The 26,469-nt window shown below is 35.1% G+C and overlaps 1 protein-coding gene across 1 annotated transcript; it reads right to left on the bottom strand.

Annotated features, from left to right (window-relative positions):
• Positions 1-5,220: 5,220 nt before the first annotated feature.
• Positions 5,221-24,815, bottom strand: fs(2)ltoPP43 (female sterile (2) ltoPP43). Its single transcript, XM_069835535.1, has 6 exons — positions 24,606-24,815; positions 22,834-22,968; positions 22,501-22,662; positions 18,744-19,003; positions 15,429-15,481; positions 5,221-7,100 (listed from the first exon to the last, which is right to left on the bottom strand). Exons 1-6 carry the CDS (start codon positions 24,765-24,767, stop codon positions 6,877-6,879), a joined length of 996 nt encoding a protein of 331 aa, XP_069691636.1. The 5' UTR covers positions 24,768-24,815; the 3' UTR covers positions 5,221-6,876.
• Between the last annotated feature and the right edge of the window lie 1,654 nt (positions 24,816-26,469).

Genomic DNA, 26,469 nt, shown 5'->3' on the forward strand with positions numbered 1-26,469 from the left:
AGAAATTAAATTATATATTAATAGGCATTCTTTCCCTCAATAACACGAACTCTTCTCAAGAGTAAGCCACTTATACTTATGTAACTATAGAAAATTTACAATTCAGTCTCAAGTTACGTGAACTTCTCAAGATTGGGACAGAAGGCCAAGAACAGCCATTAAGTCTACTGGTTTCCTACTTATTTATAATAATTAAATACAGTACATAATATAAATTAAACAATAATCACTTTATTTCAATAAACAAAATAAATAGTATGCTATGCATATTTACATGCATGCTTGATATCTTGGGATTTAAGAAGAAAAGAAATTGATAATGTACAAAGAAGTACACAACATAGATCATTACCTAAAAAACATGGGAGCCCATATAAAAAAACAACGGGGCAGAGGCTATTTACCCTTATTTCTTAGTTGTTTTGCATTGATAAGCTTGTAGTGAATGATATTAATAAAAATAAGTGATCGAGTGCAGTGTTCTCCAATGTGTGGCACATGTACTCTTATTGGAATTGATATATAAAAGATTTTTTAAAGAATAGAATACTTTATAATTTTGGTTATCTTTCTTTTTTGCAACTGTTTCGTCATAAATAAATGTTAGCTTATTTCATAATTAATATTTTAATAGCAGAAAAATCTTCCCTAGTTTATAACAGAAGCTTACAATTTTATAGTGAATGGATCCCATAACTCAGTGGTTTCCAAATTGGGGGTCGTATAAAGAGGTGAGAGGGTCGCAAGATGATTTAATAATAAGACTAAAAACGCCTTATTAATATGCATTTATGTTGTATTCATAAACATAAATAACGCTGAACATAAAAATTTAAAAAGGGGTTCTCAAATCTGAACTCTGTATTCGATATATACACAGTGTTATAATTTTCTCATTTTTATTTTGATAGTAATCATAGACGAGAAACTTATTCTCCATAAAACAAATGGTATTAAAAATTTAAGAACTTCTTTTGCAAGCCAGAGATATTCTTGCGTTCTTTTGATCCGAAACTAGTCTACGCTCTGCAAAAAAGACTATGCTATAGTTTCAATGTTCCTTCACTAGGTACATATTTCAATGTCTTTGCTTTATTTATTTTTATTTCAACTAGTTGAATACAACTGTCTAAAAACGGATTCAGTGTCCATCTGCGATTGTTGTAATTGTTTTGATTTTCTTCCAGAGGAAAGTTAACATTGCTTCTTTAAAATTATGCAAAATGAATTGCATTTCCTCAAAAACAAACTCAGTATTTGTTGTAACATATGATATGCAGCTAATTTTCCAGGAGTTCTTTCATACACTGGGATGAAACAAATTAACTTTTTCAATTGATATTTCCTTATAAATCCGTTGATTTTATCTCTAGCTGTTATTATGTTAACATTTGGCCTTTCAAGCTATTACTGCAGTCTAGTATATACAGTCGCGAAGCTTGAGTTGTGAGGGTGCTAGGAACACTAGACTGTGTCGGTACTATTTTGCATTGTCTGTAATGAGGCGATATTAGCGATCCTAGTGGTTAGCAACTATCTATGGATGCATATTTACTACGTATTGAGCTTCGTGACTGTATATACTAGACTGTGCTATTACTCAAAGTTTTAAGTGTTTGGAATATATAAGATCAGCCAGAAAGGAGAGTCTAAGAAGCCAAAGAGAATTGAGAAATAAATTTGTATATTCCGATTTCTCATTTTGCAGGTACCAGTATATTAAGAGTTCAGTGATTTCCACTAGTTTTCAGTAAAATTACCGTTGTGTTTTATTTTCAAGATTTGTATTTTTCGAATGGGTTTGAGTACCAGTATGGCAGTGAGGGATCGCAAACAAATGTCCCAGCAAAAGTGGGTCGTGTCTTCAAATAGTTTGCAAACCACTGTCTTAATTCAACCGATAATACAAGAGAAGAAAGATAACATACTGTACCACTAGGAAAACATTCCTAATCTCTGGAAATTCAATGTCAAGTACAGACACTATACTATAAATAAATATTGCTCTTGGAGACTGTTCAATAACATCTGACAAGGATATGTGTATCCTCACTACCTCTCAGGCTACTCTATAGGTACTCCTATTACAAACTAACTGAATACTATTTCAGAACAGTACTAATATCACAATTACTACAAAAACTTTCAAAACAATAGAAAAAAATACAAGTTCAGTGGACATTAGGCTCAATAAACATCCCGGGAAATGACGAGCACATAAGATAGCAAAGATAGGAACCATATATCAACCAACCTTACACTCAATAATGCCATTAAAATTTAATATTTCAGCTTTAAATCAGACAAGAGCACATACGAGGGCTATTCATAAAGTAACTTCCATTTTCATATAGCGTGCGTAACAACAAAGACAGTAGTGCTGCTCTTGTGGTGGAGTGTACCTTGAAGCAGTACGCATCGAGCAACAGTAGAGTCAAGGTCGTGTCTTTGTTCCTCTCTGAGCCACGTGCTGTCAAAATGTGTGCTGCAATTGCAAGTCCCGCCAGGTGTGAGGTATGTTCTGTAATAAGATTTCTTGTGGCCAAAAACTGTAAAGCTAGTGAAAACCATCGCCAACTTTGTGAAGTATATGGGCCAGATATAATGAGTGAAGGTGGTGTAAGACAATGGTGCCGTATGTTCAAAAATGGGCGAACCAATGTCCGGGATGAAGAGAGAAGTGGTCGACCGAGTATCGTGAATGCAGATCTGATTCGTTTGGTTGACGAAAGGGTTACAGCAAACCGCAGGTTCACCATGTCGGAGCTTAGTGAGGATTTTCCACAGATTAGTCGTACTCTTCTGTACAAAGTGATTACCGAAGATTTGGGCTACTGGAAACTTTCTGCCAGATAGGTGCCTAAACTCCTTTCTGAGGAACAAAATGCTCAGCGGATGGGAGCAGCACTGTCCTTTCTTGAGCGTTACGAAAGAGAAGGTGATGCTTTTCTCGATCGGATTGTGACAGGAGATGAGACTTGGGTGCAGTATGTGAATGCAGAAACAAAGCTTCAATCAATGCAGTGGGGCCATACTCACTCCCCGAAAAAAAACCACAAAGTGTCGTCAAACACTTTCCACGAGGAAACTCATGGCAACTGTCATCTGGGACAGAAAAGGAATTTTTCTAGTGGAGTTCCTGGAGAGGAATGCCACAATTAACGCTGAGCGTTACTGTAACACACTAACAAACTTGAAAAGGGTCATTCAAAACAAACGTCGTGGCATTTTGAGCTCTGGGGTGATTTTCCTGCATGACAACGCCCAACCACATACATCATGTCATACTGCGACCAAACTGCAACAGTTCAACTGGGAAGTATTGGATCACCCTCCCTATAGCCCAGATTTGGTGCCTAGCGATTACCATCTCTTCATGCACATGAAGACGTGGCTTGGCTAGAAGCGCTTTGACGATGACGAAGAGTTGAAAACCAGCATCGTAGGTTGGCTTCAGTCGCAGGCGGCCGAATTCTATGATCGCGGAATTTCAAAGCTCGTCAAACGCTACGACAAGTGTCTCAATGTGACTGGAAACAATGTGGAAAAATGAACTAGAGTATATACTTTCAAACGTATTGTAACCCAATTCTGTAACGTCATTCACAGGTTTGTAAAAAATAAACGGAAGTTACTTTATGAATAGCCCTCGTAATAATATCAGAAGAAGAAAATGTCAAACTCAAACGTCAGAAATTCATATAAACTAAATGCGAAGTGACAGATCTCTCTTAATACACCCCAAGTACTGCAGACCTCCAGTGCCAGAGCCAGATTCAGCCACAATGCAACTCAAACCCATCTACACAAATTTAATTCAATCTGACCTCCATATGCACTCCATATAAACAACAGGATGAAACTCTACAACACACATTACAGAGCCTTCAAACAGACGTTCATCCGTGAGTGTGTGTCCATACATGGCAGCTGGTAGCACAATGTTTGCTGGCAGATATTCATAGCTGCTTATGTCAAGCGCATAGAATGCTCATGCAAATTGCAATTGCAATAACCACCTACCTTTGTCATAGAAGATGTTGGAAATGATATCCTTGTGGTGCCATACATGTCTCACATCTTTAATAGTTATTTATGCTACAAGGGAGATAAATAGCAGTTACCAGTTGAGGACGAGTTTGAGGATAATATTGACATATACAAATTCTCTAAACCAGGCCTGGGTGTCAGGAGCGGAACTAAACTCTAAACGGGGACGCTTAATATTCATCCGTCACTGAATCAACGCTGCAGTGTGTTCAGCAGGGAAGAAAGGGGATGAAAAGAAATCATATGGCTCCCAGTGAGAGAGTAGAATCCACTCTTGCTGCCCAACTCTGCTCTAAACTGAAAGTTTTTTTGAAACGAAAAAATATGTAAAAGTAAAAGTAAATGCTTGAAATAACACTCTAGCAAAAACGTGCTAATATAATGTGCAATACTTACTTCATATATTTCTGTATCAAAAAGAAAAAAAGACAGTCGAATAATCTGCCAATTGGTTAATAGAGTGTCGGATAGCCAGGTTCTAATATTATCAGTCTCTCGATTAACTGATCATAGAATTATCCTATGATCTTCCTGCTTTTTCTCTCTTAATTAATTACGAAAATCCAGCTAAAATTCGATCTGCACTCTTGAATAGGTCCAGCAAGAGACCCTGTGCAAAGCTACTATGTAATGGTAAACATCATGGGACTTCAAAATCGAAGTATGAACGACAAACACTTTCTTTAGCACTCTGTTACCATTCACAGCAGTTCATACCCCTACACACCCCTCACATTACAATAGGAAGAAATAACTAATCCGCTGAGGAACTTGTAGTCGAATTTCAAGGGTTTGAACAGAATGACGACAGTGGAAGAAAATTAATGGAAGACACTAGAAAGTTGGTGCAGCAAGTTGAGCAATTCTTTGATGTGATGGAGACAATATTAATCAGTGGCTGGTTACAGACTTGCCGCTTCCCAGGTAAAAAACAAAAAATGGTGACATTATTGCTGACCCTGTGTATCAGTGACAATGATGATAGTGAAGGGGAAGAAGAGATAGAGACTGAATCCTGTGTTCCACTACAAACCGCACTTGAATCAGTTGAGATCCTCATGAGGTTTTTGGAGCAAGAAGATGACACTTCATTCTCAGACACTATTTCACTGAGGAGAATTAGAATGGAAATAAAAAAAAAGTGACAGACTTATTAAATATAAAACATAAATATAAGGTAAGAACATGCAGAAAGGATTATTCCTCTTTTTTGATAAACCGTTTCTCCCCTTCCCTTTGTTACAATGTATAAATAAGGTTCTGCTGTATTGCAGACATTGTGTTATTGGCTCTGCAACCAGATGCATGTATTAAAAAGTAAGTAGTTCTTATCATTGTAAAATAGAGTTTAACTGCACTGATCTATGGCTAAAAATACCAAATACAGAACTGAATCTCACCATATTAACTTCTTTGTAACAGAACCAATTTCGTTCATCTCAAAAAAAGAACTTTAAAATTTATTTATGTCTGAATTACGCAGTGGTAAAGATCTTTAGAGGCTTAGCCTATCCAAAAAAAATGTTAAGTTATTATACCTAGTAAGAGAAGGTCTGTAAGTTAGTAATAATGATGTATCGTAACACTTGGTTGCACTCCAATCCTTCCACATATTAAGTTCACTGTTGGCAATCATTCAAGGATGCAGAGTTTAGTACGAGGCTTGTGGCAGAAGCTTCTAAAAGCATGGCTATGAACTTGACTCGCAAGCTTGAGAGGGAATCGGAAAGGGGTTATCAATTTGCCATATCTTACGAAATGAGGCTAATCTTCCATCACAATACTATGTCACACTATATTGGTGTTCTCGGAAATCACTGCATTATTGAGTGTTAGTTTAATCAAAAGTGCATGCATATGTGTGTTACATACTAATTTTGTGTAAAATGGCTTATACTGGGAGAACATTGAGTTCATTATTTGTAGAATTAAAAGAGAAACCGTTTTCAAGTTCAACATGTGAAACAAAATGTGCTTACAAAGACAGGAGATCGACACCACATTTACATATTAAAATAGAGAATGGAGGAAGACAAAATAGGAATTTTCAATTGTCATGGTATAAGAAATATCCTTGGCTAACAGGGCGCTCTGAGATAAATAAGTTATATTGTTTTACCTGTATTCTGTTTGGGAGTGAAAATGAGTGGTCATCATCATCTTGTGAGGTCTGCCACAAAAAATTTTGATAGAAAAGCCGATAAGTATCTGCTCTATAAAAAGATTCAAGGTAAGCAGATTTTTTTCAGCCTACTCAATATTTACATCTTAGCTTCACCACTGGAATTAAATATTATAACTTTCGTCTAAGAGAAAGATCCAGCAGTATTACTAAAACTGTAAAAGAGTACATGAGTTTTGGAAGTCTGAGAAACACTCATCTAACTTACAAGATTATGGACAGTGAAGGATTGAGACTTTTGTCCATTTCTTTAATTCAGTCAAAGCAACAACTTATTTTCAGAAGTTTGGAGGGCATAGTCTCCTTTGCCCTAAAGTATGGACGCCCATAATAAAAAGTTACATAAAGACTATCAAGAATAAGGCTCTGTAAACAGGTACTTCATGTAATGGCGAACCTTGATTCAAAGTTCAAAAGCCTTACAATATGACATTGCACATGCTATCCTTTTTGTTTAGAATTCTCGAAAAATAAAAATACTACTGACAGAAATACAAATCCAAGCTCCATCAGGCACCCGGTGTTCAATTACAATTTTTTTCATGTTCTTACATTTAGGAGGAATGCACACATTACACACCACATAGGAACACAATAAGGTTAGTACAAATATTTTCATCACTTCAAAATAAACTACGAAGCATTTACATGAATCTTTCTGCAGGATCCTCCTCTTCATCACTGCTGTTATTATGTTCATATGCTTCTGCATTATCGTAATCATCTTCCTTTCCATACAGTTCACGTTGCATGCGTGCCTTGTAATTTGCATAACCTTCACCATAAAGTGCCACATCTTGTGGATCAACGTTCACACCATAAACGAAATCATCGTCTGCATCATCACTCGAAAGTTCCTCGCCATCACCTATGAAAAGATGGTCACGTGTTCATAAGTAAGCCTTGACTTCTTAGATTAGAATATTAATCTATTTCTATGTCAACTTGAAAATTTATTTTTTATTTTTACTTTTCACATTGCAGAGAAAGTGACAGAACCTACAAAGACCTAAGTTGGAAGGCTAAAGACCCGAAGAATCCTATTTTAGTATTTTAGAATCTTTAACATAGATGGATGGAAGGGGTTGTAGTTAACCCCATCACCAGGAGGTAAAATAAAAGTATCAAGTTCAGTTATATTCAACACAAGTACATGAACCTAAAGAAAACCTATGATTACTTCAATCTGATATTGTTTTATATTTAGTTATTTCTTTACAATTAATACAAATTTTTTCTCATATATCATAATATCATAGCCAGTGATTTTAATATGTATAGCAACAATCACAAAATGTGGTCTCGTGAGACATGCCTGAATCCAGACAGGCATAAAGCAAGATCACAACATACCCCTCCTTGCTCGAACCCTTTGCTTAGCTCATAGTTTAGACAGTAATATCAGCAATGAACTCATTCTGTTACCAAGTGCTGTTTGAAGAGTGTGTGTGATGTGCAGAGATTAGATTACACTTAAACAGTGCAATTGAGGCATTCCCCGGAATAACAACTTAACATATGTTACATAATTTTTCCCTTTCCAGTATATGAACCCTTAATAACACATCTCCCTCCTAACAAAATATTATTTCCCTCCAAAAAATACAGCGCTCTCTAGAAACATTTGAATGTCGTTCTGCTTAATGTTTTTATACGAGATCTAAAATGTTTGATGCCATTTCGGGTGCATTTATTGGTATCAGTATTATTGTCATTATTATTATTATTATTATTATTATTATTATGCATATAGTACATATGGGTGAATCCAGAAATGCATATAGATTGTTAGTTGGAAGATCTGAGGGAAAAAAACTTTGGGGAGGCCGAGATGTAGGGGGATGGTAACATTAAAATATTAAAATGGATTTATATTGATGACCTAGTGAAAAACTGGAAACAATTTGTAGACCCTGAATTAAGATATCACAAAACAGACACTTAAACGTACTTCTGTTTACTGATGACTTGCTCATTATTCAAAATAAAGGAGAAGCGTTACAAAGATCAATTTTTAAATTAAGCCAGATTTGCAAAGAATACAATATGAATATCTCTACAACAAACACAAAAGTTATGGCTTTCTGAGGCACTGAACCTGTACGAATAAAAATAGTAATTAATAATAATCAATATATAGAACAAGTCAGTCATTTTAGCTACCTTGGGAATGATATCAGTTATGATAAAGACTATTACATAAATTATAAACTACATGAGTTTCAGATGATCTGCAGGACAATTAATCGAGCCCTTAGAAATAAAACACGCAGAGAGACAAAATTGAAGTTTTATAAGGTTATGGTTGTGCCAATATTAACTTATAGGTGTTAACTGTAGAGAACGACAAGAAAACAAGAGAGAGAATACAAGCATCAGAAATGTAATTCAGTTAAAGGTTGTACAAGACTAGATCATATAAGGACTGATATATGATATGAATTGAACATCTATAATATGAATGAATCTTCTGATTGAGGTTCTGGCTGATATGTATATCTATTTTCAGTCAATACATCTCACTTGACGATGTGTCAGAGAAAGAACAATTGTTTGTATGCATCTGAAGTCTGACTAGTGTAACATGTAGCTAGTCAGCAATGTATGCAATGTAGGGGAAAAGGAACTGGCTACTCTACCCCATTATCTTCTGGTCTAGTTGCCTCATAAGTGGTGTCTTCTTCGTATCACTTGTGAGGTTCAAACTTGTCTTCGGACAGCTGACTAAACAACAACAGTATGAATGACAAGACTATACACATAAATGGAAAGAACATCTAGAGAGGATGCTAGATACGATGTTGCCCAAGCAATTCTGGAAATATCGACCTATAAGAAGGAGATGGATGGAGGGACTTTGAAGGCAGAACAGACATATTGCCTAATCCATGAAGTGAAGAAGAAGATTTGAGGTAGGTGGGATATGATGCTAGGGGCTGGATTAATCTTGTTAAGGACAAGGACCAATAGCTTATGTGAGGGTGGCAATGAACTTCTGGATTCTTTAAAAGCCATTTGTAAGTATTATTATTATTATTATTATTATTATTATCTTCATAATTAGCTTAATATCAAAGGCAGACATCTGACGTTCAGATGAAATTTAGATAATGTGGATTCTTATACATTTTTTCGTGTTTTTTTCAGTTATGGTGAAACTACATATATACAAACTCTAACACTACATTTATAAAAATAAATCGTTTTAAAATACTACAAAGAACACTGTTAAACAAAAAAGTGCCTCTAGATCAAAACTATGGAGACGACAGATGTCCGTCTTTGTATTAAACTACTCATATATTTATTTAATTTTATGAAGGTTACCATTACTCATGAACAGTTAACTTAATATATGCAACTTTTTCAGAGAGCCAAAGTTCACGAATTAGAAGACAAAGACTGGATTAGCGATTTGGTGTTACAGATATTTCTGAACAATTGAAAAATTGAACAGTCGACTTCAAGCACGTGATCAGAACATGTTAGGAGATTAGTGAGTTATGTTATGATTGATAGGGAGAACTAGGGAATAACACTATGAAAAAATTGACACAAAGTTCAGAGACATTGGAATCATAGAAGACAATGCTACATTAGTTAGATAGTTAATGACCACGTGGCGACTGTGCAAACAATATTATAACAAAAAAATATGTCCCTAATTGCTAACGATTGTACCTACCCTAAATCTAAATATTTTTCGTTAAAAAGTAGATTTTTTTGGCAAGGGAGCCAAATTTTTATTTAGTTGTACTAATTTTTTTTAACGAAATCCGTTAAATTGAAATATGCTTACATTAAATTATATGGAATGAAGGCAGGGGACAGAAATTAATTTCGTAATGCTAAATATTTCGTTATACTGGCGTTCGTAATAATGACATTCTACTGTAGTATTAATTCGTGACTTTTGAGACTACTTATGTATAGGATCTAGGCAGAAAGGGACAAACACCACTGCTGAGAAAACAGGCCTCTTCTTTTTTACTTTTTAATTGACTATGTCAATTTTTTTAAACACTATGTTCACGAATATATAAATTTTGCATATGCGTTGGTTTCGTTACAATATATAGTCTGGGTCAGCTTACTTCATACCGTAAGGGTGAAACCTAACCATTTTTCCCCCCATTACTACACATGCTAGTGGATTGTGGTGATTTTCTAGTTTGCAGGTTGAATTTTCTTTTGCCAACTTCGTTTCGAATTTCGATACTGACAAATACAACAAATGGTAGTGATTTTGTAACTGGTATGTTGGCAGCTGAGACAAATATCGACAATATTTGTCAGTAGTGGAGTTCCATGATATTAAAATTGTACTAGATTTCTGAGCTGGTTACTGGAGGCTAATGAAATTTGAACATACTAATTATTAAGTAATATCAGTATTAATATTAATACTTAATAGTTATTTTGTGTGTTGCGTTGTGGTTATAATTCAAGACTATAATCAGGTAAGTTTTCGGAGTTAGTACTAATAATTTCATGTGGTCAAACAAAATACGTTTTTAGGTTAGTGAAACCAATGAATTTCGTATTGCCAGACAAAATACTTGACATGTTGATACCTTTCTCGTATAGTTTGCCTACGAAAATATGTTACAAATTATTGAATTATTTAGAATAACCTTCCAACATAAAATACAGTAAGTAAATAAGTCATTTAGTACGTAGGACCATGTGATATCTGGTAACAATTGGCAACACTGACAAGACGGCAATATTTCTGTTTAGGAACTGTTCTTATGTGACTCTCACTATACCAGGAGAGAGATAATCAGCACAGAATGTTACTCTTAAAAATTAACAACATTGGTATTGAGTAAGTGTTTCCCTTTTTATATGGAGGAGGGGCCCAAGGCTTAGTAGTGCTATCTGAGGCTTATTGTGCCGTATCATTCCTTTATGTGGGAATGAGTATTCAAATTCGAATGGTCACTTTCTTGTAGACATTGTAACTCAGCTATGTAGTGCCATCTATCAAATTGAGCCATATAGTTACAAGGTCTGGTGAAGTTACACTAGGGCACCCTTCCATTCCCCGAGAATATACTACACTTTCTCTGACAGATGACATCTGTAAGGCAGTCAAAATACTACATCCAGCTGCACCATTTTTGGTATATATTATTGAAATGATGATGATGATGATGATGATGATGATGAATACTCAAATGAAGAGTGATGGTGGAATCAAGGAGGGAAACTGGAGAATGCCAAGAAAAACTCTCACAAACCTTGACTTTGTCCACCACAAATATGACACATCCATCGTCAGGATTCAATCTAGATCTGCAGTCACTGTAAGCTAGAGCTCTGCCAACTGAGCTACCAAAATAGCTAGGAACTGTTTTGCCTCTACTGAGATGAAAATCTGCAGATGTTACTGATGTGACGGAATCGATGTATTATTTTAATCTAATACCATGTATTGTGGATTCCTATCACCATGGCATGGCATGTCCTCAGGTTGCGGATAGAGAAGACGGCCTCCAGATATGGAGGGTAGCTGCGAATATATTGAATAAGCAGTCGTGGACAGCCGATAAGGGGTGGTCCTCCAACTTGGGGGTTGGGTGAAGGGCTAACAACCCATCACCGTAAAAAACAGCTTGTTACGAATCCATACAATAAGCCTCGGAATGATGGCGGACTTATGTGAGGGCAGAAATGAACCTGCGGGTTCCTTAAAAGCCATTTGTAAGTAAGTATTCAAGGAGACTAAGAAGAAGGCCGAAAAATAGGGAAGACTGGAAAATACCAGGTTTGCAGTGAAAAACCTACCAATAGGTACAAAACTATGAATGAATGAATTCAGTTACCATTTTAACAATGTATTTCAATTTTATATATACAGTGAATATTTTTTTAAAACCATCGGTTCACAAGTCACCTGATTATTGGTGCGACTCCATAAAGAGGGGATAATACTTTTATTATAATTTTTTAATCAATAATATTCTCTTTTATGAGCCCATTAACAAGAACTTGAGAGAAATTTAGTAGGGAACAATGCCATATTAAGAAATTAAGGTCTTTGTTTGGATTTAAATGCACTGAGAAACCATAATGTGACTGAAACATTCCTAGGAAGGAATCCTGCATAAGCTACTGCTCACATTATCAATAATATGAGTAATATTTTGTATGATGACAGTAATATTGACCATATATGGGCAGGGACGAAACAAGAAAGGTATGGACCCCCAGCAAAAGTAATAATTAAGGCTCGTGAATATTAATAATAATAATAATAATAATAATAATAATAATAATAATGGCAATATAATAACCATAACAACTCACCTCTTTGATGTTGACACTGGAATTAACTTCAATCACAGTCAACCATTTATTAACGGTCTTCCATTAAATACTAGTCCTAGAGAGGAAATTTTTGGCACTTTGAAGAGGTAGAATCGTGAATTGTGTCTTCAAAATCATTCTTCGTCAAAATCTCATGTTCAATGTTCATCAAATTTCAATAATTTAAGTGTGGTTATGCCATGTGATTTCTTAATTCATATTTTATTAATTTTAGCTTCGAAAATGAACGTTCTCCAGATACATTGGTCACAAACAATGTTAGAAAAATTCTCAGCAATTTCCACATCGGGGAATTCTGGCAAAATATTCTCATTTTTCATGCAACTGCATGGGTTACGAACATTAAGATCTTTATAATCCTTGTCATCTCTAGGATATTTTTGTAAAGCTTTCATATTCACTTTCAGACAAGCAGCAAAACAGTGACATTCAGATATCAACTCTGCAGAATTAAAATTCCGTTATAAAAGCATGTTTTCTGAAATAATGGTACACTGTTTTCTGACACACAGTTTGTCACCTGTTCTTGGATACCTCACTGACACGATCATTTATGTTCGAAAGTCGAATGAATACTATCGGATGTCTTGTACCATAAATCATTTGATGATGAAATTCCATTGTTGTAAGAATTCGAAATAAAATTTTATTAAATATAATTGTATAGCAATACTTCAATATATACAATAAATTAATAAAGGAATCTTTTAGTATAATATAATAGTTATTAAAATATAAATTATTTGAATAGTTCTATTGTTATGTCAACTGTAATGGTTGTAAGATAGAGAAAAGATCATGCGAGAGAACAAAGACTTGCCAAGCAGTGCTTCGAGCAAAACGAAAATAGAGAATATTATAGGAGAGTGGGTGAGAGAGAGATAGAGTGTGCACAGACATAGAGATAACAAATGAGAAGTTAGTACAGTACTGTCGAAGCAGGAAATAATATCAATATTATTCAACGAATAAAGTTTTGCTGTGAAAATTAATTACTTTATTTGACCCTATATTTATTATTATTATTCCTGTCCCCTTTCTGAGGCCTCCTTTGTAATCCGAGGCCCCTGATGGCCACCGAGTTTGCCCATATGCATTAAAATGACACTGTATATGAGCTATACTGATTGACTAACAGTCACTGATATCAAGAAAAAAATATAAATAATATTTGAAGCAATTTCAGAAAGAAATAAAAAATCTAAAATTAGAATTGTGAATGAAAATATTGACTTGCTTGAAAATACTATATGTTCTTAATAACATAACACACTGTATTCAATCACATAATTTCTTCAACCCCCACTTTTTTTAAATTTGGAGGCAAAAAATCGAGAGGGAAAATTACATGATGAGTACTAAACTGGTCATAAATAATAATTAACAACTGATAAACCAACCAAATTAATGTTTAATATTAAATAATTATAAATATATAAACACAATCTGAGTAATTTTGAGAAATACTGCTGTTTTTCTTTATAATGGTGTGTGTCAGTTCTAAAGTCGGGAGTATAATCCTGACTAATCTCGGATCATGGTATTCACTTTGCATGTAAAATATTCCTATGAAAATTAAGCTATTAATTACGTAAAGACAATAAACTTACATATATTTTACACTCAACTACTTTAATAAGAGAACAGATCCAGATCATCCTATGTGCAGTCAGAGATATAATTTTTTTTTAACTGTAGAAAAATTTAAAAATGACTCTGGGTTTGCCATGCAAACAATCTTCACGAAAGACGCTCTTGAAGAGAAAGGGTGTGTCCACTTTTTTAATGTAAGAAAGGGACATTGCGCGAGAAAAATAAAATTCTGGAAAATATGTCCTAAAAGTCTTTGGGGGGAAATTACGCGAATAAATATGGTAGTTTCAGTTTAAGCACTAACCTTAATCAATACAACACTGTGCAGAAATACTGCCCATTCACACGTACACATTCTTGGCATTATTTTAAGAAGCTGTCATCAACCCTCCTACATCCTTTATGAAATTTTTGCAATTTTTTATTTCTTCCCTTTTCTTCTTCTTCTTTTTTTTTTAGTCGGTTATTTAACAACATTGTATCAATTACTGGCTTATTTAGAATGGATTGAATTGGTGATAGCGAGATGAGGCCGAGGATTTGCCACAGATTATCTAACATTCGCCTTATTGTTGAGGAAAACCTAAAAAAGAAAAACCCAACCAGCTAATCGGCCTAAGTGGGAATCAAACCCATACCTGAGTGCAGCTCTGAGTGAGCAAGCAAAAGCACATGTCGACTGAGTTTCACTAGTGGTTAATTCCTTTGTTATGCAATCATAATTTTGGTACTGTCTTCTTATTGACTTTCTTACACTAACAACATAAAAGATTATTTTTTTTCAACAGTGTATTTCTAAATTGCTTTCGTCAATCAAAATACAAATGCATGAGACAGAAATCTGAATGTAAACAGGAACACTACAATTTCTGAAAGTAAGTTACAATGCTGCTTTTTATTCAATAAGATATGATCTTAATGTGCTGAGCAGAGATGAATATAGCTACTAGAACAAATACTGAACCTTCAGCACAAATAATCTCACAGTAGATACTAATTCATTGTTTTTATGTAGTTCAGATGTTTTCACACAATAATAAATTACAACTTCACACCTAATTGAAAATGACACGAAAGCTATATGCTGAATATAGCGTACATACAACTCTAGTAATGTAATTACTACTTACAAATATCAGTTACTAGAGAACTAAATTAATTATTGTATATTACAGTGTATTATGTATATTTTGTATTCATTACATAGCATCACATAATACTAAATATATATTTAAAATGTCTTGAAGACACTTCACAAAAGTATACATACTGAGATTCAGGTCACCCATCTGCATAGCCATCCTCATGTCTTCCTCGTTTATACTGAAAACAAAGAGAAACAGTTTTAACATTAAGTTCTTTTACTAATGGTAGGTGCTTGACTGTTCGTCATTCACCTGCATGAAGCCAGGTTGTGAAGACCAATTACTGGCCAGGGTGTGCCATAGGATACTGGTCTATGTTACACTCATGATGAGTTGAGATAATGATGGAGATTTGTTGGAATGCCATAGGGAAACTGGCACTACCAGAGAAAACCCCTGTGTTACCTGGACCATGGGATTGCCCAACTTACTTATTCACTGGCTTTTAAGGAACCCGGAGGTTCATTGCCGCCCTCACATAAGCCTGTCATTGGTCCCTATCCTGAGCAAGATTAATCCAGTCTCTATCATCATATCCTACCTCCCTCAAATCCATTTTAATATTATCCTCCCATCTACGTCTCGGTTTCCCCAAAGGTCTTTTTCCCTCCGGCCTCCCAACTAACACTCTATATGGATTTCTGTAGCCCATACGTGCTACATGCCCTGCCCATCTCAAACGTCTGGATTTAATGTTCCTAATTATGTAAGGTGAGGAATACAATGCGTGCAGTTCTGTGTTGTGTAACTTTCTCCATTCTCCTGTAACTTCATCCCTCTTAGCTCCAAATATTTTCCTAAGCACCTTTCCTACACCCTTAACCTATGTTCCTCTCTCAAAGTGAGAGTCCAAGTTTCACAATCATAAAGAACAACCAGTAATATAACTGTTTTATAAATTCTAACTCTCAGATTTTTTGACAGCAGACTGGATGATAAAAGCTTCTCAACCGAATAATAACAGGCATTTCCCATATTTATTGTGTGTTTAATTTCCTCCCAAGTATCATTTACATTTGTTACTGTTGCTCCCAGGTATTTGAATTTTTTCACCCCTTCAAAGGATACATTTCCAATTTTTATATTTCCATTTCGTACAATATTCTCGTCACGAGACATAAATGGGATTGCCCAACACAAGTTATAAATGGGGGCACACCGATGATCTAACGTGAGTCTACAGGATTATAAATCTAGTGCTCTAGTCCAGGGGTTCCCAACTAGAGGGAATGTTGGAGGTTTTAGGAGGGAATATGTTACTGAATGATGACTTATGCCGTGTTTACTATTTTTTTTTTCATTTTTGTGCTACGACATCCTTTACTATTTTCATTTTCTTACAGCATACCAGGGGATCATTCGTGATACAGTAGTGTGCTGTGGCACACTGTTGAAAATGGTTGCTCTAGCCACTAGACACCTCCGTGGCATAATTTTTAACATTAAGTTATGATCAACAATCAGAAATTAATTAGACTGCCATACAAAGGAAATAACAGTAAAACTCTGGCTAGATTAAAAATGCACAAAGTTTTACAAAGTTAATACAGAAAATTAAGAAAGACAAATATTCCTCAAAAGAAAGAAAATTTATTACTGAAAGATAAACCATCAAAAACAATTCACATAGAACACAGTTTGACTCTCAGGGACGATGTAAAAAAAATATGAAAAGATAAACTAGTTTTGAAGACTGGCTTTAAGATACATAAGGAGTGGCTACAAATTTATAAAGACAGAGCAAGAAATGAAGGAACATGTCCTCTATTTTCATTTTACCATTCTGTAAGAGAATATAAAACGAATTTTGAAGAAGTTACTGCTATTTATACATATTTGCAAAACCTTTTATAAAGATTAAATAAATTCCAAAACGCTGTCATATTATCAGATTCAAGGGCAAATATACAAGCTTTAATTTCACAACAGTCTACAAAACTGGCTAAAATTCAGGATTCTAAGAAAAAAATTAATTTACAGTGGATTTTTTTCCCATTGTGATATAAAGAGAAATGAAACAGCAGACTTTTGGTTAAAAAGGGCACTTAAATTTTCCAACCATCTGATGATAGACTTCCATTTTATTCTGTAAAACAACTAATCAAAAGTAAATACAGATCTGCCCAAAGCAACAAAATTTGGATGGAGCAAAGGATAAAACCTGGAAAATTTTATTAAATAACTCTGACACAATTCCTCTGAACTGCAATGCAGCCCCACCACCTGTGGTGCACTCTGCATAGTCTCCGATGAACTAAGTGCTCTACGCTTCTCAGCACTAATTACATCTATGAACTACACTTGTAGAGTCAAGGCGAATAATGGCAAGTTACAGGCCCTGCCACTTCACAGAAAAATTACTTTCAGCTTTAGCAAGAAGTGATTTGAATCAAAGTCTCGAACACGGCTGACATTAACAGCTTGAACAAAAACATTAGTTCAGTATTTTGCTTTGCTATCATATTGGCTAGTCAATTATTAATTTCAGCTTTTGGCTTTTTTGCCTACAAGTATATTTATGAATATCTCTATTTTCATAAAAGCCATTTAAAATTTTAAGAGGAGCTATATTACATAAATCAGTTATGTCTCAAATTCTATACAGCCTAGTAATTTTATTTGCTTCTCCGTGGGGATCCGCAATGCATCATTGTGTAATACACTCATTCTCTCATTAAAATCATGTCATTAATAATTCTCGTCGATTTCCAATTTTATTTAAAACATCTAAAAGACGATCATAAAATCCATATTTAATTTGCTGTTTCTCACCATCTGTTGGTGCATATTTCCTTAAAATTCTGGATAAGAGGAAGAAAAAAACACAGTATTTGAAGAGAAACTCTGTATCAATTTAATGCTACAGTATTTAGAAAAATGTACAATACTCAGCACAACTTTTTTTTCTCACAAATGATGAATTAGTCATTTTCTGTACTATTATGATAATCTGCTAGCTTCTTCTGATCTCGAAACTGAATAAAGCATGTCCCCTTCTTAATCCGAAATTTCGTAATCTGAACAGGGCACGGTCCCAATTAGTTTGGACTAGCGAGGTGGTACTGTACATTATTATGCCAATATTGTTGTTTTCAAGTTTCTTGGGTATTACAGCTAATTTATTCGTCAATCCTTGTACATTCAAAGTAGCTAGAGTCATCTGCCATTTTCGTTTTTAGTCAGTCTTCTAGGGAAAAATCTTACTTTTTAACTCTGATTACTTTTAACTTTGCATTATGAATTAGATTTTACACTCACAGAATCTGAACTCTTACTGAAGAATCAACCAAACACTCTAAGTTCATTCAAACTTTCTGTCTAGCAGTGATACATCATGGTTGGCTATGTTGGACCTAGCAGTAACAAAATAACAAAAAACACGTATTTTCCTAGGCAACGCATAATGAGTGATTTTTATTTTAAAGTTTAAAATTTCTTACCTGTGATCTGAGTCAGGATAATCATTTCGCCAGTTATTTTCATCATTAGAATCTTCTTCTTCTTCGTCATCATCTTCCTGAGACATGTCACTAGAATCTTCAGGATTATAATAAGTCCAATCTGCCTGGCGAAGTGGATGCACACTCAACAGATTATCTAAGTCGACAAGTCCATCACTTCCTGCCACATTTGTATAGTAAAGATCGTACACATAACCTTTTTCAGGACTGCTTTCATCATCCCTCGTGTCAACCTCCACCTGACAAAATAAAGTACAGAAGATCTTTATTATTAATTCATTTCCAAAAACTGTTATTACTGAAATAATAACTGAATTATTTAAATTTCATTATAGTGGCAATTTCTTCCAAAGCATTTAACTCAGTTACAGCAAAATCTCGATTAACCCATCATCATAGTATGCGACTGTCTTCCACTTTCCTCCCACATGTAATTAATCACGGAAATCTAGCTACAATTCAATCTGCACTCTTGAGTATATAGAATCTAGCAAGAGACTCTGTGTGAGGCAACTACTTAATGACAAATACAGGATTAGCCGTGAGCAGAACTTCAAAATGGAAGTGTGAATAACTACCCCTTCCTTTAGCACTCTGTTACCATTCACAGGAGTTCACACCCCTACTCACTCCTCAAATTTCAATACAAGGGCAATAATTCCGACAATGAGGAACTTGAAGACGAATTTCAAGGGTTTGAAGAGAATGACGGAAGCGAAGTCATTAAAAAGTTGGCGCAGCATAATGACCAATTCTTTGAGGTGGATGAAGAAAACATTTGTCACTAACAGCATACAGACTTGGAACATCCCGGGCATGGAATAAAAATGATAATGACATTACTGCTGACCTTGCTTGTGAGACTGCAAATGTGACAATGACGACAATAGAGAGGCAGAAAAGAGAATGCCAGAACCTTTGCACGGACAAAATACTGCAGCCCTTCAAAATTAATCAGTGGGCAGTCATATTTCATATTAAAATACAAGAAAAGATGTTTCTGATAAACATGCGAGAATAATACTCTTGCCCAGTTCCTTTTAAAATTTTAACAAAAATATCATATATATATATATATTACTAATTTCATCATAATTACAAACAAATAATAGTTTAATAAAAAATTCCAATAAAATAATTAAATATTAATAAATCAAAATTTAACAAAATACAATTTTAACAAACTTAAACTGATAGTCATTATAAAACCAACACTAATAAAAATAATAAAAATATACTAAAGAGCTTGAATCAGTTGGGACTCTGATGAGGTTTTAGTAGCAAAAAGATGACACTTTATTTGTTCTGCTTTAGAGAATTTGAATGGAGATCAGAAAAAAAATTCTAGTAGCAAAATTCAGAAAAAACGTGACAGACTTCTTTAAAAGAACATAGAAATAAGGTAAAAAGAAGCAGAACAGATTAACCGTGTTTTTGATTAACTGTTCCTCCCCACCCCTTTATTATGAGGGATAATCGAGGTTCTACTGTACCTGTATTGTCTCATAGGGCATAAATTTGAATAAAATTCAATATTGAAAGAAATACTGTTCCTCATCCCATTCATAACAAATTAATTAAGGAAATATATTTAAGCCATTACATTTTTGTTATACTAATCTACATATTACCTCTGATTGAAGTTCTGGATGATATGTATATCTATTATCAGGCAGTACATCTCACTTGACGATATGTGCCAGAGGAATAACAATTGTTTGTATGCATCTGAAGTCTGACTAGTGTAAATTCTAGCTAGTCGGCGATGTTTGCAATGAAGGGGGAAAGGAACTGGCCATCCTACCCCATTATCTCCTGGCCTAGTTACCGCACGAGTAATGGCTTATTGGTATTACTTATGAAGTTCAAACCTGTCTTTGGACAGTTGATTATACAACAAAAATCTACATATAAAATAATACATTTAAAGAATGAGTTCTCTTTGAATGCAAAAATTAATTTTGTAATACACTCCAACAAGCTGTGGAAGACTGAGATGCAACACATTCATCCATTCTGCTCAGATATTCCAACCAATTTGTTTGATATCCTACATATGAAGTAATATAGAAGATGCCATCATCGTTCACTGTATATCTCTTGTCTTACCTTACCTTACAAATGGCTTCTACAGAACCCAGAAGTTCATTGCCACCCCCATATAAGCCTGCCATCGGTTCCTATCCTGAGCAAGATTAATCCAGTCTCTAGCATCATATCCCACCTCTCTCAAATCCATTTTAATATTATCTTCCCATCTACATCACGGCCTCCTCAAAGGTCTTTTTCCCTCCAGCCTCCCACCTAACACTCTATATGCAGCTCTGAATTCGTCCGTATGTTCTACATGCCCTGTCATCTCAAACATCTGGATTTAATGTTCCTAATTATGTCAGGTGATGAATACAATGCGTGCAGTTCTGTGTTGTGTAACTTTCTTCCTTCTCCTAGAACTTATCCCTCTTAGCCTCAAACATTTTCCTACGTATCTTCTTCTCAAATACCCTCAGCCTCTGTTCCTCTCTCAAAGTGAGAATCCAAGTTTCACAACCATACAGAATAATCGGTAATACAATTGTTTTATAAATTCTAACTTTCAGATTTTTTTAGAGCAGACTAGATGACAAAAGCTTCTCAATCGAATAATAACACGCATTTTCCATTTATTCTAAGTTTAATTTCCTCCTGAGCATCATTTATATTTGTTACTGTTGATTTAAGGTATTTGAAATTTTTCCAGCTCTTCTAAGAATAAATTTCCAATTTTTATATTTCCATTTCGTACAATATTCTAGTCACGAGACATAATCATATGCTTTGTCTTTTTGGGATTTACTTTCAAACCTATCTCTTTACTTGATTCAAGTAAAATTCCCGTGTTTTTCCTAATAGTTTGTGAATTTTCTCCTAACATATTCACGTCATCAGCATAAACAAGGAGCTGATGTAACCCGTTCAATTCCAAACCCTCTCTATTATCCTGGACTCTCCTAATGACATATTCTAGAGCAAAGTTAAAAAGTAAAAGTGATTGTGCATCCCCTTGCTTTAGCCGCAGTGAATTGGAAAAGCATCAGACAAAAACTGGCCTATACGGACTCTGCTGTATGTTTCACTGAGACATATTTTAATCAATAAAACTAGTTTCTTGGGAATACCAAATTCAATAAGAATATTATATAAAACTTCTCTCTTAACAGAGTCACATGCCTTTTCGAAACCTATGAATAACTGATGTATTGTGCCCTTATATTCCCAATTTTTTTCCAATATCTGTCGAATACAAAAAATCTTATCAATAGTCGATCTATTACACCTAAAACCACATTGATGATCCTCAATAATTTCATCTACATAAGGAGTTAATCTTCTAAAAAGAATATAATCTTTCCACTCTTCTTAAAGATAGGTACAATTACAGACTCCTTCTATTGTTCTGGTACAATTTCCTTTTCCCAAATAGTAAGTACAAGCTTACGAATTTTGCTAGATAATGCACTTTCACTCTCTTGTTTTAATTCTGCTCGAATCTGATCGATATCTGGAAACTTATACTTTTTCAGCTTCTTTATCGCAATTTCGACTTGAGAAAGTGTGAGTTCGGATATAAATGGCTCAGCAGATTGTATTTGAATTTCGTCCCGATCATTTCTATTTGGCCTATGTGCTGCAGAAAGAAATTACGTATGTCTCATTTTCCTATCCATAGACTATATTTAGCTCAGTAAGTACATACCTGTGACTGGGTTGATTGTGAGCTGCTCTCTTTCTCATCCACCTTGTGACTAACAACATCAACAATAGTAAGAGGTTCCTTTCGATCTTCGTCAGACTGTGTAGGCTTTTTCTCGGATTCTAGTATCTCAGATTCTTTCAAATCACGGAAGCAATTAACAACCTGTAAAGAAATAATAAATGTAGACATTATAACAAACAAACTTTCGATGTACACTTAATTCCAAGTGTTATTTTTACTTCATAAATAACCAGATAGTACTTTTCACTCAAATCAAACTCAACAGTGAAGATTAATTTATTTTTAACTTTCATTGTACTATAAGACACGTACCTTAAACCTGTTTTCCTGAGCTGCTTCTTTCAATTCAGTTCGTAGCTTTGCAGTAATATCAGCTGTATGCCTCGGTCCAAATTTCTTTTTATCTTTCTTTATGACATTGGTAATGTGTGACACTACATCTTCTTCCTAGAATTGAATGAATATAATAAAACATGATCGTATACAAAACTGTGGAGTGTGTTCAATTAGGACAGTCTTTTTAGGGTTTGATGAGTAAGTATCCAAAAAGGTTACAAATACAAATTTTCTTCAAAATGTTATCTAGTAAACATTATTTTATTTACAAGTTATCTACTCGGTTATCGACCATCACACGGTATATATGGTATTGACAGGCAATTTGGCAGATCTACACGCTGGCAACACAAGCTTTTCATTCTCGTTAAATCAAAGCAAAAGCAAGTGATTCTGTAACAATTTATTAAATAAAAGACATTTTAAGATGTATGCATTATCCCTCTGTTCAGGATAACTGGGTCGTAGTTTCTGCATCTCTGTAATTTTGTGTGGTTTTAACTTTGTAGCTGTGCTTCAGTGGCTGATCATGACAATATCTTAGAAAAATGCTGGAGTACAAGAGGTCAAATGACTTTATTGCCAAACGCCTGGCATTAGAAAACAACAACTTTGCAGCTGTTTTCGCATGATTAAACAAAACACAAATTTGCTGTGGGAAGCGAAGTGATTTTGTAGTCAAAGACCAATATCATCCAATATATCCCCACTCCTGTTTAGGTTTTTCTCTATCTCTAACACTTCTCACCTCCCGAAATCTATTTTACAAGTTATATTCTGTAAGAAGGTATGGAACCCTAATGCTGAGGAATGAAATTAACCTATAATTCTGAACCAACTCTGAACGTCACATGCCATTTCCATCAACATACATGAGTCATACATGAAAGCTCTTCGTAGAATGGAACTTAAATTGAGCCATCTAGTTTTGTTTAAAATTCACTTTTACGTACAAAGAAAAGCTAGAAACAATTTCCGGGCAAGATGGCAACAAACCGTAACATACCGAGGGAATCATGGCTTGGTTTTATGAGGGCTAGACCTGGGACGGGTCCGTACATTTAGGCATGCTTTGGCTTTCTGTGGGCCCTATACATGCGATAATTTTACAAGTCCAACAGGTGGCCTGAATGACATGAGTGAATCTGATGCTGACAGGTGGGCTATCCTGCCTCATGGACGAGTAGCCTTGTAAGCCTCAGGGGTCCGTAATCCCAAATCCTTCCTATCATCGTCGGCTGATAGGTGGGCCATCCTGCCGGAGTCCCTGAGTCAGGTCCTGTCCGCATACAAATAGCCTGATAAGTTCCAGGGGCCAGGAGTCCCAAGCCCTTCTTATATCAGTATCAGAAGTTCATACTATCCCCAAGACTTCACCCCAGACTATTTTTTACTAACTGTAGATGACAGATGAAATGAGAAGATGGAGAATGTTGGTGAAATGATAGAGGAAAACGGGGGTACCCCGAGAAAACCCCTCTGCAACGTCTGCTTTATCCACTGCAAATTCCATCACAGCCTGGCTGGGAATCGAAACCGGGCCACCTGTATGGAAGACCAGCGCACTAATACTTGAGGCACAGATGCAACATCGAGGGCATCACTTTATCCCTTAGTTTTCCCATGACGTCAATTATTGTCCACTTTTCATATAATGTAACACTTTTTACACTACAGCTGAATAACGTTTGTCATCTTCGATAAGTTGTCATTCGGCTCTTGCAGGGACGCGAGGAACACGTGTTTACCTGATCCTTCACAGTTCCAGCAAACTGTAATATTGTAGTAAATGGAATCTCCGCTTTTTCTGTTGCTCTGTCATCTCCTAGTTTTTTCCTTTTACAGGCAAGCACTAAAGCTTCTAGTGGTTCTTCGTCCAGGCTACGTTTCAACCTTACAACAGCTGCCATACTTCAAACAAATATTTCAGAATTGCCAACATGAAAACTTGGCATTGGATATTGAATATAAATGCTGCCAACTAAGTTGTGCCTTCATTTGACATCTAGTGTGCGTAACTGGAATCGTTTCGAATGAACTGAATCGGTCCTGCCATCTACCAGCTACTTTGTTCATTAATTAATTTTTTTTTTTCAAATTACAATTTCTCTTTTCTTTGCTTTGCAATCAGGAAAGGGAATGATTTTCTCAATAGGCGTAGGGTGAGATTTTTCCATTGCTGGTGAAGGATATAAGAATTTCACAGCGTTAGAATATTAGAATATAATTAATAATATAGGTAATCAATGCGTACAGTAATTACTGTGCTCGATTTTAAAATTGACGTCATAGTATAAGGACAATTTCGAGAAAGAAAAACAAAGTGTATAAATAAAGGAAATACCCAATTGGGGCTTATCAGTAAGTAAAAGGAAAAAAAAAATCGCATACTCGGATGCTTTCAGATTGTAAGCTACAGTCGCGCTCAAACCTCTTGACGATACGCAGCGAGCGCCAGTAACATGCGAGCATATGGATGACTATATTATATATTCATCCATGATGCGAGAGCGACGTTGTCTCAGCTACCCTCTCCGCCTCTCTCTCAGCAAACAGTAGTCTTAAAACTGTGGACCGCGACCCTTTACTTGAGATCGGTTTGATAGGGAGATGCAAAAGGCTTCTTAATAATAATAATAATAATAATAATAATAATAATAATAATAATAATAATAATAATAATAATAATAATAATAACAACAACAACAACAAATAGCATCAGATTGCATCGAATGTAATTAAAAGTAACAAAATATAGAAAAAATTGTTGAGTCAGACGTAAATAATCATACTCGCTGAGTTTATATCAATTTTTGTAATAGTTTTACTTTTATTAGGGTTAATAATACGAAGGCGCAGTGTGATAAAATAAATTGAATGACAGACTTAATTTGAAATAGCCCCATCTTATTAAATTGAAAGAGGTGGAAAATGCTCTCCACTCTGCTGTTTCTCTGTCCCCCTTAAGGTTTTTCTTTCTTCTTTCCCTGGCAGCTTTTTACTCAAATACACAGGAGAGTTTTCTTCTAGCAGAAACGAAGGTGCGAATCATGTATTTCAATAAAGAAAAATGTTAATAGATACTTATATAAATCCAAATTAGTATACCGGTACCTGCCTAATATGCAGTTCCTGTTAATACGCAGTTTATAAGTGGTCCCGTGAACAGCATCTTATCGGGGTTTTAGTGTATTAACTCATAAAATTGGAACCACTGAGGGTAGAAATGTGATTTTTGTTTCTATGTGTTCAGAAAACATTAAACATTCATCATATATGCATGCAGGGTCCCTACAACATACCAATTTTCTGAGCGCACTTGTTATTTGATTTTGAGACTTTCTATGTGGCAAGTCTGTGTGCCCATATGTTGCAATGCATCACTGCCACTATTGGCTATTGCCGATAAATGGACACGCCTGCAAACGTCAGGAGGTTTGAGTGCGACTGTAATTACAGCTCACATTATATATAGGTAATTTGCAACTAATTTGTCCTTTCTAAATTGGGATCCAACAGTTCCAATAATGCTTTTAAACACATATAATTAATAATTATTATTCCAGGAAGCCATTTTTGGAAAGTTTGTAGCCCACCGATCTATTCATGGTT

Source organism: Periplaneta americana, chromosome 9 (assembly GCF_040183065.1).
Source record: "Periplaneta americana isolate PAMFEO1 chromosome 9, P.americana_PAMFEO1_priV1, whole genome shotgun sequence".
NCBI classification, from domain to species: domain Eukaryota; kingdom Metazoa; phylum Arthropoda; class Insecta; order Blattodea; family Blattidae; genus Periplaneta; species Periplaneta americana.